The following is a 13,681-nucleotide window of genomic DNA, read 5'->3' as shown; positions in this document are numbered from 1 at the left end:
TTTTTCTTATTTATTAATTACAAATTGTAATCCATAATTTATTATTAATTAATGAAGCCAAGCTCAGATTCTAATGAGGGAATGAAGAAACTTTACACACAGGAATGATCACCGACATGCTTATTTCTAATCGAGTCTGAAAATTTATTAACTAAATAGCCCAACTTTACAGCTGAATTATTCTGTGAATAACTTATTTCTACTGGCATGTAACCGAACTACTGATAAGACAAAAGGAATATATTGAATGAGAAAATGGGAATTAAATCAGATTAATGAATGAGCTTCAATGTTTGTTTTTCTTTCCACAAATATCTACTGGCTTAAACTTTTTGTGTTATCTAGAACTTTTTACTAATGTTTCACCATCATTAACTGCTGCTCCCATGAACAAATACGCTCTCACTCAAAAATGTGATATTTGCTTGCACTAACACATGCAAAAATAAAAAAAATAACTTAACAGAGATACACAACATAAAAAAATGTACATAAAAGTTGAAATGCATGTATGATTTAAATGCGTAACTGTTTCAATACATATTTAAATGTATTTAGTGCATGGGTATGTAATAATCACAACATGGATGGACAAGAATCATCAACTTTCATAAACATGTCATAATAGTTGTTAATTATCAAAATTTAAAATGTTATGTATCTTTGTGTTTTATTATATTACTGAATTTTGATAATTAATTGGTTAATATCAGGTAACAGGTGTTGTGTCATGTCAGTCTTATGCAAACCACTTCAAATAAAGTGTTAGCTAACTTTCTTAGATGATGTTATATAAATAAGTCATACAAATAAGAAAAATGCCATGCACTATGTAAAAAAACAGTTTAATTCATTTTTTCTCTATCTTTTTGCTTCTGACTACAGCGATGCTCCCCGATTCAACTTCAGCTCTTCTTCTCCAAAGCGTCCTCCTTGTTCACTCCTCTGTTCAGTCCTGTTGGATCGGGACCCAAGGAGACTGTCATGTTGTTCCTTTTGTACCAGGACGCAACCTGGTGGGGCAAGGTTTTGATATAGTCACACTGGAGAGAAAGGCTGATGTGATTGATATGAAGACTTACCTGAGCACCAGCAAAACCTGTAAACTCTGCAGCAACCCTCTTCAAAACCATATACTCCAAAAAGTAATTAAAAATGCATAAATCAACAGCTGCACATCTGACTTGAGGGATTAACAATAACGTGATTTTTTTTCTTTTAAGCTTCCATCTTCTGTTGTGGACTGGAGTTACGTCAGTCAATGCAGGCCTGACATCCACAGCAGACTTCACACCTCTCTCAGGTAATAATTAAACTAAGAATTACTGATTTTTTTTTTTTACATGTTACAATTACATGTTCCAATCAGCTGTGTATGTTTACACAGCTGATTGACCAACGCAGTGGATAATTCTGAAGTAGAAGCTAAATATGAAAAATGTGGTGTGCATTTATACTGATATTCTGATACTTATTAATATATTCAAGTACAACCAGTTGACTTCAAAGGTCACCTAAAATAATGTATAATTTAAAAAAAAAATAAAAAAATTCACCTTTATTCTCAGTTAAGTTCACAGTTAAGGTTACATACATCACCATGATGACCAAAGCAAAAAAAAATTGGTAAAGTTTGAAGCAGAGTTAAGTTGTAAGACAAAATCCCAAACTTGAGACAAATCATGGAGCACGTCTCGTCTGTCAGCTTAAAGATATCAAAGCTATGGAGGGAGTCTGAGGTTGTGTATTTACTTCTCTTTGCCTGTAGAGCACTGACCCTGTTCTGCAGAGCGGGTCAGCCTAATATACTGTAAAACATTTGGGCAACATTTAGTTGCGTCTACTAACTTCTACATTCAAAACTGGTCTAGTTCTTAATTTTTAAAAAAATCTAAAACTATATAAATTTAGTTATAGATTTTTAACCTAAATGTGTGTTTGTGAAAGATAAACTTACAGCAGTAAGTCTGTTAGCATTTTATTAATTTTGTCAAACCTAAAGAGTTGAATAAACTACAGTTTATATATTAGCACTAAAAACACTAGAAGAAAATAAAACACAGGAATGGGAACTATTTCCCAGAATGCTTAGAGGCATATTTTTGTATCCTGAGATGGACGTGTGTTACATTGATCTGACTCTGATGTATTATTTTGCCAAATGTTCATTTAAAAAAGTTATTCTCTGCTAAAAGTTTTTGAGCAGAATTTATTGTGATCTTTATTAAACTCATTAGCAAATCATAACTTTTGTTCTAATCAAGTTGAAAGAAGAGTTTTAATTATTCTAGTGTAAAAATACGTGGTTACTTTAATTTGATAAGGTGAGTGAAATAATACAGAAATATGTGTTCTTTAATTAGGTGAAGACCGTTTTTTTCTTGCATATTGTGAAATGATCATTTGGTTTAAATTCCAGTATTAAGTTGAAACTCACAGTTCAAGGTTAATGGTAAGACAACTAATATAATTACATTACTAAATCAGAATACGGCAAAGTCTTTATTATTTATCATTAATTTTTCATTCTCTTAAGAATGTAGAGCTAATTAAATGATCTAAACAAGATCTTAAAGTGGCTCCAGTTTCTCTTGATAGCCAACCTGTTGAAACTGTGGCAAATTTTAAATACCTTGGATCTTAAGAACCACTGCTCCATTTCTGTGTTTGGAGAGAGGGGTTCGTTGCATAGTTCACACATCATGTCCATTTCACTTTGTCTGTTGCAGCAGGACAACTTAACATCTTTAGTCTGTGCATATAAAAACCTGACTCTGACCCTAAACCCAACCTAAGTTGAAGTCACTCCTTAGTCTTAAACTTAGTCAAAGACAGCACTTCTTATGGGGACTTACAAGGTGAGAAGTCCTAAAACACACACACATATATATATATATATTCACACACAGAAAGGGACATGCGATCAAGGACCATCCTGCAACAATGAGAATCACTTTGACTGTGAATAACTATAAATAAGTAATTAGGAAAATTATGAACAAAATAGAAATTTTGATTAAAATTACCAAGGGAAACAATAGGCAAATAAATACCCATTCACTAAATTAGAATATTATTGAAAAGTTCATTTGTTTCAGCAGTTTTATCACTAAATGAAACATTATATAGAATAATTACACACATATTCATTTTTAAAGCATTTATTTCTGTTAATTATGAGGATTTTGAACTTACAACTTACAAGTAATGCAAACCTAACATTGAAAATTGGAATAACACAGCAAACCAATAAAAATATTTCATAATACAGAAGTACAGGTTTAATGAAAAGTGTGTTTAACACCAGCTCAGAGGTTGTTATTTTAAAAGTACTTTTAATCTGAAAACCGAGCCAAATATGGAAGCATTTTCTAATTTATTGAATATAACTGTAGTTTATGAATACCTGCACAATAAGGCTTAGGTATTAAAATAACAATAGTTAAATCCACAATTTCACTAAGCTAGAACGCTTTATTACCTAATGAAAAATGAACTGTGTAGATGTTTAATAATAATTACTTCCTTTAAAATGTGCCAACAGCTCTCTGGTTGAGTCTTACACATCCCAAGATACCAATGATTGGTCGGTAAGAAACTGAACATTTCAGAATATTTTCAAATTCAGTTAGAACTGAAGTAAGTGAGTGGCATAGTGATAACAAAAATATGGCTTCTTATTTAACACCCTATAAACTACATGTGTTGTCTGTATTTCATCAGGTTGGCTTGGATTTTCCAAAAGGTCCAGAGTCTGGCAAGTTAGATGTGGGAGGAACCCGCTCCAAAGCCTACAAGTTCGCTTCACAAAGGACCAAAGAGGATCGATACATTTTCAGCACACACAGTGTCGCCTGCAGCCATTATGGGTAGGATGGAGATTTTTTATTGGGTTCAGACATGGTTATTGACATAATTGTCTAATTTTGTTTTGGTGTCTAGTTTCATATTATCAAACACACCTTCCTTAAGCTTTAAATTCAAAAAGCAGTTAGACATCCTTCCACCTCACTACAACTCCTCCACTAAGAATGAGTATAGAAAGCTGATAGACATCTATGGCACACACTACTTCACAATGGTGAGAACTTTCACACACACACATTGTGAATTAGTTAGACATTTTTCTGCAGAAAATCATTTTAAAGAACTTTATACCTGTTTTAGGTTAATCTTGGAGGGCGACTGAGACGACTGATATCTTTACGAAGCTGTTTGTCCTCCATGAATGGGTTAACCTCAAGTGAGGTAACAAAATGCACAAAACAAAACATGTGATAACGCCAAGGGTTGAAAGTAAGCCGGTACGGTTTGGTACTACGTACTGGTAAATTTTGAGTCCAAATAGCTATCAACAGGCAGTTTGAAACGTGAGTTCATCTGTTTATAGATTGCTTTTTTCTCTCATTTCTTATTGTTTCTGAACTGTTCATGCTGTGTAATGGAGCCTGTTCCCCTCCAGCCATCTCTCTCTCTCTCCCCTCCCGGCGCTCTTAGGTTTCTCAGCAGCCTTCAGACCTTTCTCCGCTATAATGTCTGTCTGCTAATTACAAAATGTCCCAATTAAAAGCAAACGGTGATTATATTGTTGTGTGTTGTGTTATTTTGCTTAATTAAAACAGCAAGGCACAGATCTGAAACAGCTGCTTAGTAATTTATGACCCGGAAATTTCACTCGTATTAAACGATTGTGCATAGTACGCGTGTTATAAATCAAGGCGCTTGCTGATCTTATTGGTGCATTTGATTATTGGACTGGGACATTTACACAGGCGGTCCACAGAGACATCAAAAATGTCGCTTTCACTGGGACAGGGCAAACAATAAATCGCTTATCATTTTAAAATAAAATAAAAATAAAAACTGGGACTCTTGGAGTCCTTAGAGGGGGTCTCCAGGAGTGCCCCTCCTGGAGACGGGTGAGGCCACCCGTTGGTGGACACCTTCGGTGAGGGATGCTGTCAGGCTAAAGAAGGAGTCCTATCAGGCCTTTTTGACACTGTGGGACTCCAGAAGCAGCTGATGCGTACCGGCAGGCGAAGCAGCATGTAGGCTTGGGTGGTTGCTGAGGCAAAAACTCGGGCGTGGGAGGAGTTTGGAGAGGCCATGGAGAAAGACTTCCACACGGCTTCGAGGCGATTCTGGTCCACCATCCGGCGTCTCAGGAGGGGGAAGTAGTGCAGCACCAACACTGTTTATAGTGGGGATGGTGTGCTGCTGACCCCAACTGGGGACGTTGTGGGCAGGTGGGCGGAATACTTCGAAGACCTCCTCAATCCCACCAACATGCCTTCTGCTGAGGAAGCTGAGCCTGGGGACTCTGGGTTGGGCTCTCCAATCTCTGGGGACGAGGTCGCCGAGGTGGTCAAAAAGCTCCTCGGTGGCAGGGCCCCGGGGGTGGATGAGATCCGCCCGGAGTTCCTTAAGGCTCTGGATGTTGTAGGGTTGTGTTGGCTCACGCGACTCTGCAATATCGCATGGACATCAGGGGCAGTTCCCCTGGATTGGCAGACTGGGGTGGTGGTCCCCCTGTTCAAAAAGGGGGACCAGAGGGTGTGCTCCAATTATAGGGGGGTCACACTCTTAAGCCTCCCTGGTAAGGTCTATTCAGGGATCCTGGAGTGGAGGGTTTGTCGGATAGTCGAACCTCGGATTCAGGAAGAGCTGTGTGGTTTTCGTCCTGGTCATGGAAGACTGGACCAGCTCTACACCCTCAGCAGGGTCCTGGAGGGTTCTGAGAGTTCACCCAACCGGTCTACATGTGTTTTGTGGACTTGGAGAAGGCGTTCGACCGTGTCCCCAGGGGGGCCTTGTGGGGGGTTTTCTGGGAGTATGGGGTACCGGGCCCTTTGATACGGGCTGTCAGGTCCCTGTATGACTGGTGTCAGAGTCTGGTCCGCATTGCCAGCAGTAAGTCGGGCTCGTTTCCGGTGAGAGTGGGACTCCGCCAAGGCTGCCCTTTGTCACCGATTCTGTTCATTACTTTCATGGACAGAATTTCTAGGCGCAGCCGAGGTGTTGAAGGGATCCGTTTTGGTGGCCTTAGGATCGCATCTCTTCTTTTTCGCGGATGATGTGGTCCTTTTGGCTTCATCGGAACATGATCTGCAGCTCTCACTGGAGCGGTTCGCGGCCGAGTGTGAAGCGGCTGGGATGGGGATCAGTGCCTCCAAATCCGAGGCCATGGTCTTGAGCCGGAAAAGGGTAGAGTGCCTTCTCCGGGTAAGGGGGTTCGTCCTGCCTCAAGTGGAGGAGTTTAAGTATCTGGGGATCTTGTTCACGAATGAGGGAAGAAGGGAGCGGGAGATCGACAGATGGATTGGCGCAGCGTCTGCCGTGAAGCGGGCGCTGTACCGGTCCGTCGTGGTGAAGAGAGAGCTGAGTCAAAAAGCGAAGCTCTCGATGTACCGGTCGATCTACCTTCCCACCCTCATCTATGGTCAGCTTTCAGTCATGACCAAAAGAACGAGATCTCACGGATACAAGACGCCGAAATGGGTTTTCTCTCCAGGGTGTCTGGACTCTCCCTTAGAGGTAGGGTTAGAAGCAGGGGCGCAACTACATATTATTCAGGTGGATGCGAAAACATAAATCGGCGCCCCTTCCCTCACACCCCCAAAGGAAGGTACGTAAGGGTGAATGAGCGTAGAAAACAAACGCTCGCTCTATCCGTATGAGCGACCGTATGTTTACCCCCTGGGAACGCCTTGGGATTACCCCGGAGGAGCTGGAAGAAGTGGCTGGGGAGAGGGAAGTCTGGGGCTCCCTTCTTAAGCTGCTACCCCCGCGACCCGACCCCGGATAAGCTGAAGAAAATGGATGGATGGATAAAAACCGGGAAAACAGCAGTCACTGAATATTTAATTCAAGCGAAATCAAGACCTGATAAAAGTGCAGAAAACAATAACTAATTTGTCAAAAAAATAAAACAGTATGACTGAAGATGAAGTTACTGCACATGCTACAATATAAAAGTGTTTAACAGTTTTTATACGTAATAATGTATTAATATTCTAGGCTACTCAAGTAAAACTACAGTTGTTGTTAATGATACACATTTGCACTTAGTACCTCATTAAAATGTTAACTTAGTTACTTTATGAGACAAAAAGTCCAGCTCATCACAAACAAAATGAAAACGTGTTTTTGTCACGCTGTAATGTAAATGAGCACATTTATAAATGAAAAAACAACACAAATTATGTGTATTTTTATTGGGACATTATTTTCCAACATTTTTACTCATTAATGGATATGACTTCAAATGTAAGTGAGTAAATTTAATCAANTAAATTAGAATATTATTGGAAAGTCCATTTGTTTCAGCAGTTTTATCACTAAATGAAACATTATATAGAATAATTACACACATATTCATTTTTAAAGCATTTATTTCTGTTAATTATGAGGATTTTGAACTTACAAGTAATGCAAACCTAACATTGAAAATTGGAATAACACAGCAAACCAATAAAAATGTTTCATAATACAGAAGTACAGGTTTAATGAAAAGTGTGTTTATAAATACTCAGAGGTTGTTATTTTAAAAAGAACTTTTAAATTGAAAACCGAGCCACATATGGAAGCCGTAGTTTATAAATACCTGCCCAATAAGGTTTAGGTATTAAAATAACAATAGTTAAATCAACAATTTCAATGAGCTAGAACGCTTTATTACCTAATGAAAAATGAACTGTGTAGATGTTTAATAATAATTACTTCCTCCTGTCCCAACAGCTCTCGGTATGAGGCTTGCGCACCCCTAGATACCAATGATTGGTCGGTAAGAAACATCTCAAAGCTGAACATTTCAGATTATTTTCAATGCAGACCTGAGTTTTAATAACACAAACGTGATAAAAACCATGCTGGTTGATTTTCTTTCTTTCAACATTTCATTTCAGTTCATATGTGCTCTTCCAAGAATTTTATTATCATTTTAGTTTGCATTTAGTTAGAACTGAAGTAAGTGATTAGAATAGTGATAACAAAAATATGGCTTCTTATTTAACACCCTATAAACTACATGTGTTGTCTGTATTTCATCAGGTTGGCTTGGATTTTCCAAAAGGTCCAGAGTCTGGCAAGTTAGATGTGGGAGGAACCCGCTCCAAAGCCTACAAGTTCGCTTCACAAAGGACCAAAGAGGATCGATACATTTTCAGCACACACAGTGTCACGTGTGGCCATTATGGGTAGGATGGAAATTCGACTTTTTTTTATTGCGTTCAGACAGGTCATGGTTATTGAAATAATTGTCTCATTTTGTCTTGGTGTCTAGTTTTATGTTATCAAACACACCTTCCTTAACCTTAAAATTCAAAAAACGGTTAGACATCCTTCCACCTCACTACAACTCCTCCACTAAGAATGAGTATAGAAAGCTGATAGACATCTATGGCACACACTACTTCACAATGGTGAGAACTTTCACACACACACATTGTGAATTAGTTACAGGCATTTTTCTGCAGAAAATCATTTTAAAGAACTTTATACCTGTTTTAGGTTAATCTTGGAGGGCGACTGAGACGACTGATATCTTCACGAAGCTGTTTGTCCTCCATGAATGGGTTAAACTCAAATGAGGTAACAAAATGCACAAAACAAAACGTGTGATAACGCCAAGGGTTGAAAGTAAGCCGGTACGGTTTGGTACTACGTACTGGTAAATTTTGAGTCCAAATAGCTATCAACAGGCAGTTTGAAACGTGAGTTCATCTGTTTATAGATTGCTTTTTTCTCTCATTTCTTATTGTTTCTGAACTGTTCATGCTGTGTAATGGAGCCTGTTCCCCTCCAGCCATCTCTCTCTCTCTCCCCTCCCGGCGCTCTTAGGTTTCTCAGCAGCCTTCAGACCTTTCTCCGCTATAATGTCTATCTGCTAATTACAAAATGTCCCAATTAAAAGCAAACGGTGATTATATAGTTGTGTTTTGTGTTATTTTGTTCAATTAAAACAGCAAGGCACAGATCTGAAACAGCTGCTTAGTAATTTATGACCCGGAAATTTCACTCGTATTAAACGATTGTGCATAGTACGCGTGTTATAAATCAAGGCGCTTGCTGATCTTATTGGTGCATTTGATTATTGGACTGGGACATTTACACAGGCGGTCCACAGAGACATCAAAAATGTCGCTTTCACTGGGACAGGGCAAACAATAAATCGCTTATCATTTTAAAATAAAATAAAAATAAAAACTGGGACTCTTGGAGTCCTTAGAGGGGGTCTCCAGGAGTGCCCCTCCTGGAGACGGGTGAGGCCACCCGTTGGTGGACACCTTCGGTGAGGGATGCTGTCAGGCTAAAGAAGGAGTCCTATCAGGCCTTTTTGACACTGTGGGACTCCAGAAGCAGCTGATGCGTACCGGCAGGCGAAGCAGCATGTAGGCTTGGGTGGTTGCTGAGGCAAAAACTCGGGCGTGGGAGGAGTTTGGAGAGGCCATGGAGAAAGACTTCCACACGGCTTCGAGGCGATTCTGGTCCACCATCCGGCGTCTCAGGAGGGGGAAGCAGTACAGCACCAACACTGTTTATAGTGGGGATTGTGTGCTGCTGATCTCAACTCGGGACGCTGTGGGCCAGTGGGCAGAGTACTTGGAAGACCTCCTCAATCCCACCAACATGCCTTCCATTGAGGAAGCTGAGCTTGGGAACTCTGAGTCAGGCTCCCCATTCTCTGGGAACGAGGTCACCGAGGTGGTTGAGAAGATCCTCGGTGGCAGGGCCCTGGGGATGGAGGAGATCCGCCCGGAGTTCCTTAAGGCTCTGGATGTTGTAGGGTTGTGTTGTAGGGTTAAGCCTCCCTGGTAAGGTCTATTCAGGGATCCTGGAGTGGAGGGGTTGTCGGATAGTCGAACCTCGGATTCAGGAAGAGCTGTGTGGTTTTCGTCCTGGTCATGGAAGACTGGACCAGCTCTACACCCTCAGCAGGGTCCTGGAGGGTTCTGGGAGTTCACCCAACCGGTCTACATGTGTTTTGTGGACTTGGAGAAGGCGTTCGACCATGTCCCTCAGGGAGCCCTGCCGGGGGTTCTCCGAGAGTACGGGGTACCTTGGCCCTTTGATACGGGCTGTCAGGTCCCTGTATGACTGGTGTCATAGTCTGGTCTGCGTTGCCGGCAGTAAGTCGGGCTCATTTCCGGTGAGAGTTGGACTCCGCCAAGGCTGCCCTTTGTCACCAATTCTGTTCATTACATTACTTTCATGGACAGAATTTGTCCGAGGTGTTGAGGGGATCCGTTTTAGTGGCCTTAGGATCGCATCTCTGATTTTTGCGGATGATGTGGTCCTTTTGGCTTCATCAGATTGTGATTTGCAGCTCTCGCTGGAGCGGTTTGCAGCCGAGTGTGAAGCGGCCGGGATGAGGCTCAGTGCCTCCAAATCCGAGGCCATGGTCTTGAGCCGGAAAAGGGTAGAGTGCCTTCTCCAGGTCAGGGGGGTGGTCCTGCCTCAAGTGGGGGAGTTTAAGTATCTGGGGATCTTGTTCACGAATGAGGGAAGAAGGGAGCGGGAGATCGACAGATGGATTGGCGCAGCGTCTGCCGTGAAGCGGGCGCTGTACCGGTCCGTCGTGGTGAAGAAAGAGCTGAGTCAAACAGCAAAGCTCTCGATTTACCGGTCGATCTACGTTCCCACCCTCATCTATGGTCATGAGCTTTGGGTCATGACCGAAAGAACAAGATCACGGATACAAGCGGCCGAAATGGGTTTTATCTCCAGGGTGTCTGGACTATCCCTTAGAGGTAGGGTTAGAAGCTTGGTCATCCAGGAGGGACTCAGAGTAGAGATGCTATTCCTCCACGTCAAGTGGAGCCAGTTGAGGCTCGGGCATCTGGTAAGGCTCCCTCCTGGATGCCTCCCTGGTGAGGTGTTCTGAGCACGGGGAAGACCCAGGACATGCTGGAGGGACTACGTCTCTCAGCTGGCCTGGGAACGCCTTGGGATTACCCCGGAGGAGCTGGAAGAAGTGGCTGGGGAGAGGGAAGTCTGGGGCTCCCTTCTTAAGCTGCTACCCCCGCGACCCGACCCCGGATAAGCTGAAGAAAATGGATGGATGGATAAAAACCGGGAAAACAGCAGTCACTGAATATTTAATTCAAGCGAAATCAAGACCTGATAAAAGTGCAGAAAACAATAACTAATTTGTTAAAAAAAAATAAAACAGTGATGCCGAAGATGAAAAGTTACTGCACATGCTACAATATAAAATTGTTTAACAGTTTTTATACGTAATGATGTATTAATTACAAACAGCAGCACGGCTTCTCACAGGATCCAGGAAGCATGACCATATAAGGCCAACTCTGGCATCTTTACACTGGCTGCCTGTCTTTTATCGAATAGATTTTAAGATTCTTTTGTTAACTTTTAAAGTTTTAAATGGGTTAGCCCCCCCTTATCTTTGGGACCTTTTAAATTTCCAGTCTGTGTCCAGAACTTTACGATCAAATAATCAGTTATTACTTACAGTTCCTCGAACTCGACTTAAGAGGAAAGGAGATCGAGCTTTTTCTGTTGCTGCTCCTGTTTTATGGAATAACTTACCTTTCCAGATTAGATCTGCCCACAGCCTGAATCATTTTAAATCGCTTCTTAAAACTCATTTTTACTCTTTGGCATTTAATTGACGTATAGTTTTGTGTTCTGTTTTGTCATTTGTGTTGTTTTTGTACAGCATTTGGTGCAGTTTTATACCTGTTGTAAAGTGCTATAAATAATTTTGACATTGACATTAATATTCGAGGCTACTCAAGTAAAACTACAGTTGTTGTTATTGATACACATTTGCACTTAGTACCTCATTAAAATGTTAACTTAGTTACTTTATGAGAAAAAAAGTCCAGCTCATCACAAACAAAATGAAAACGTGTTTTTGTCACGCTGTAATGTAAATGAGCACATTTATAAATGAAAAAACAACACAAAATATGTGTATTTTTATTGGGACATTATTTTCCAACATTTTTACTCATTAATGGATATGACTTCAAATGTAAGTGAGTAAATTTAATCAAAACAAATTCAAGTAAAAGTAAAGTTCAGGTTTTGTAAACAATTTAAAGGACAATTTAGACAAATTGTAAATACATCAATAGATGTAAATGTAACTAATTACTGCAGAATATATATATTTTTCCCATTGTGAAGTGTTTCTAGTTTCTGTGTTATCCATACAGGTATGCAACAGTACAGTAAAACATTAATGTTTTTATTTGTTTTGATTTGCACAATGAGGCACAGATGATTTTCGTCATAGTACCAGCAAGAATTTAAAACTACTTTCATTACCACTGTTATTACTAAATACATGAAGCTTCATAAATACGAAGTTCATCACTTCCAATAACCTACTTTAAGTATTTCTAGATGTGATTTTTTTTTTGTTTTTTGTTTTTGTCCATTTTAATTTCCAAGAATTTCTACATGAACATATTCTTCTCTGCTTGTGTCTGGGTCTTTATGCTAATATCTGGTGTAAAGCAGCTTTTTGAAAAATCTTTTTTCTGTTCTTTCACCCAGACCCACACCTGTTTATCTATGGGTGTTGCTGTTGGCTTGGGGAAGACGAAACTCTCTAGTGTCCCGAATTCTTGCATTAGTGTCCTAAAAAACCAGGATGTTGCCACTAACTTCAGCTCTGGTCTCCACCAGCACTTCACAGAGGTGTCAGGAGGAAATGGTTGGTTGGGGGAGTTTTCAATTTTCCAAAATGATTCCATGGGCTACATGAACTGGCTAAAGAGCCTGAAAGAACATCCAGATGTTGTTTCGTACTCCCTTCGATCTCTCTATCATCTCATGCCGAATGAGCTCCTAAAGGCAGCAGTGAAAGCTGCTATTGAGCAGTATTTGAAGGACAATGCTTTGAAGAAATCACCCGAAGAGCCACACTGTGAGGGATCTACTCCTGATTTGTCCTCTAACTGTTGCCCTCTGCACGCCTCAAGGGGAACTCTAGCAGTGAGCATTGTTCAAGGCTGGAATCTATATGGAGATGTCATTGGAAAAACTGATGGGTGGGTTGAAGCAAAGGTAAAAAAAAAAACAAAGACCTTATGGAACCTGATGAGCACACCTTTTATATGGCTCCTCTTTTGTTCACAGCTATGCCAAGATCTACTATGGTTCCATACAACGCAAGACCCAAGTCATCGAATCCAATAATCCGTGGTGGAATGCTTGGTTTCTTTTTGGCAAGGTCAGTAAACCAGCAGCCACAATAACAAGAAAAGAGCACCTCCCTTTAGGCCCGACTCGTTCTTGTTTCGGTTCTCAGAACCAACCTGGGTGTCTGTGGACATGCGGCTCCCACACTCACTGCTCTGCTTAACTTGTTGTTGAGACAGGAAGTGCTGATCCTCTCTTATTGCTTTTACAAATAAATCATCAGCATAAAAACTTGGCTTTCTAAAAAACAAATATACGAAATGAACCTTCAATGTCAAAGTAAAAACTTTTTTCCCAATTCTTTTCTCTGTCCTACTGATTGCTTATTTTTTGTTTTTAAAAACCTGTCTGAAATAAATAAATCAAATAAGACAAATCAAAGTATAAAATGATATGTAATGCAGATAAACTGCATATTCCGAACTTGGGGAATGTACAATCAACTCCATTTCTAGATCCAAGCCAGGCTGCAGACTCTTTATGTTTTGGGATACTGGGTCAGCACCTG

At 40.5% G+C, this 13,681-nt stretch overlaps 1 protein-coding gene across 4 annotated transcripts in view; it reads left to right on the top strand.

The window, feature by feature from the left end:
* The window catches only part of LOC106937930 (perforin-1-like), a 21,986-nt gene that overhangs the window by 4,270 nt on the left and 4,035 nt on the right, over positions 1-13,681 (top strand). For 2 of the 4 annotated variants that reach the window (XM_015019687.1, XM_015019690.1), the window contains exons 2-7: positions 1,224-1,303; positions 3,545-3,590; positions 3,724-3,869; positions 3,943-4,081; positions 4,168-4,248; positions 12,526-13,022. In XM_015019687.1, the coding sequence (XP_014875173.1) occupies positions 1,224-1,303; positions 3,545-3,590; positions 3,724-3,869; positions 3,943-4,081; positions 4,168-4,248; positions 12,526-13,022 (989 nt within the window). Of the gene's footprint in view, positions 1-1,223; positions 1,304-3,544; positions 3,591-3,723; positions 3,870-3,942; positions 4,082-4,167; positions 4,249-8,281; positions 8,421-8,508; positions 8,590-12,525; positions 13,023-13,681 lie in introns of all 4 variants that reach the window. The other 2 variants (XM_015019689.1, XM_015019686.1) reach the window with 2 other exon arrangements.

Source organism: Poecilia latipinna, unplaced genomic scaffold, assembly GCF_001443285.1.
Source record: "Poecilia latipinna isolate Pla-1442-1.1 unplaced genomic scaffold, P_latipinna-1.0 Scaffold2469, whole genome shotgun sequence".
In the NCBI taxonomy this organism is placed as follows: domain Eukaryota; kingdom Metazoa; phylum Chordata; class Actinopteri; order Cyprinodontiformes; family Poeciliidae; genus Poecilia; species Poecilia latipinna.
Note: the sequence above shows the minus strand (reverse complement) of the source record. Positions and strands in the feature narration are given on the sequence as shown.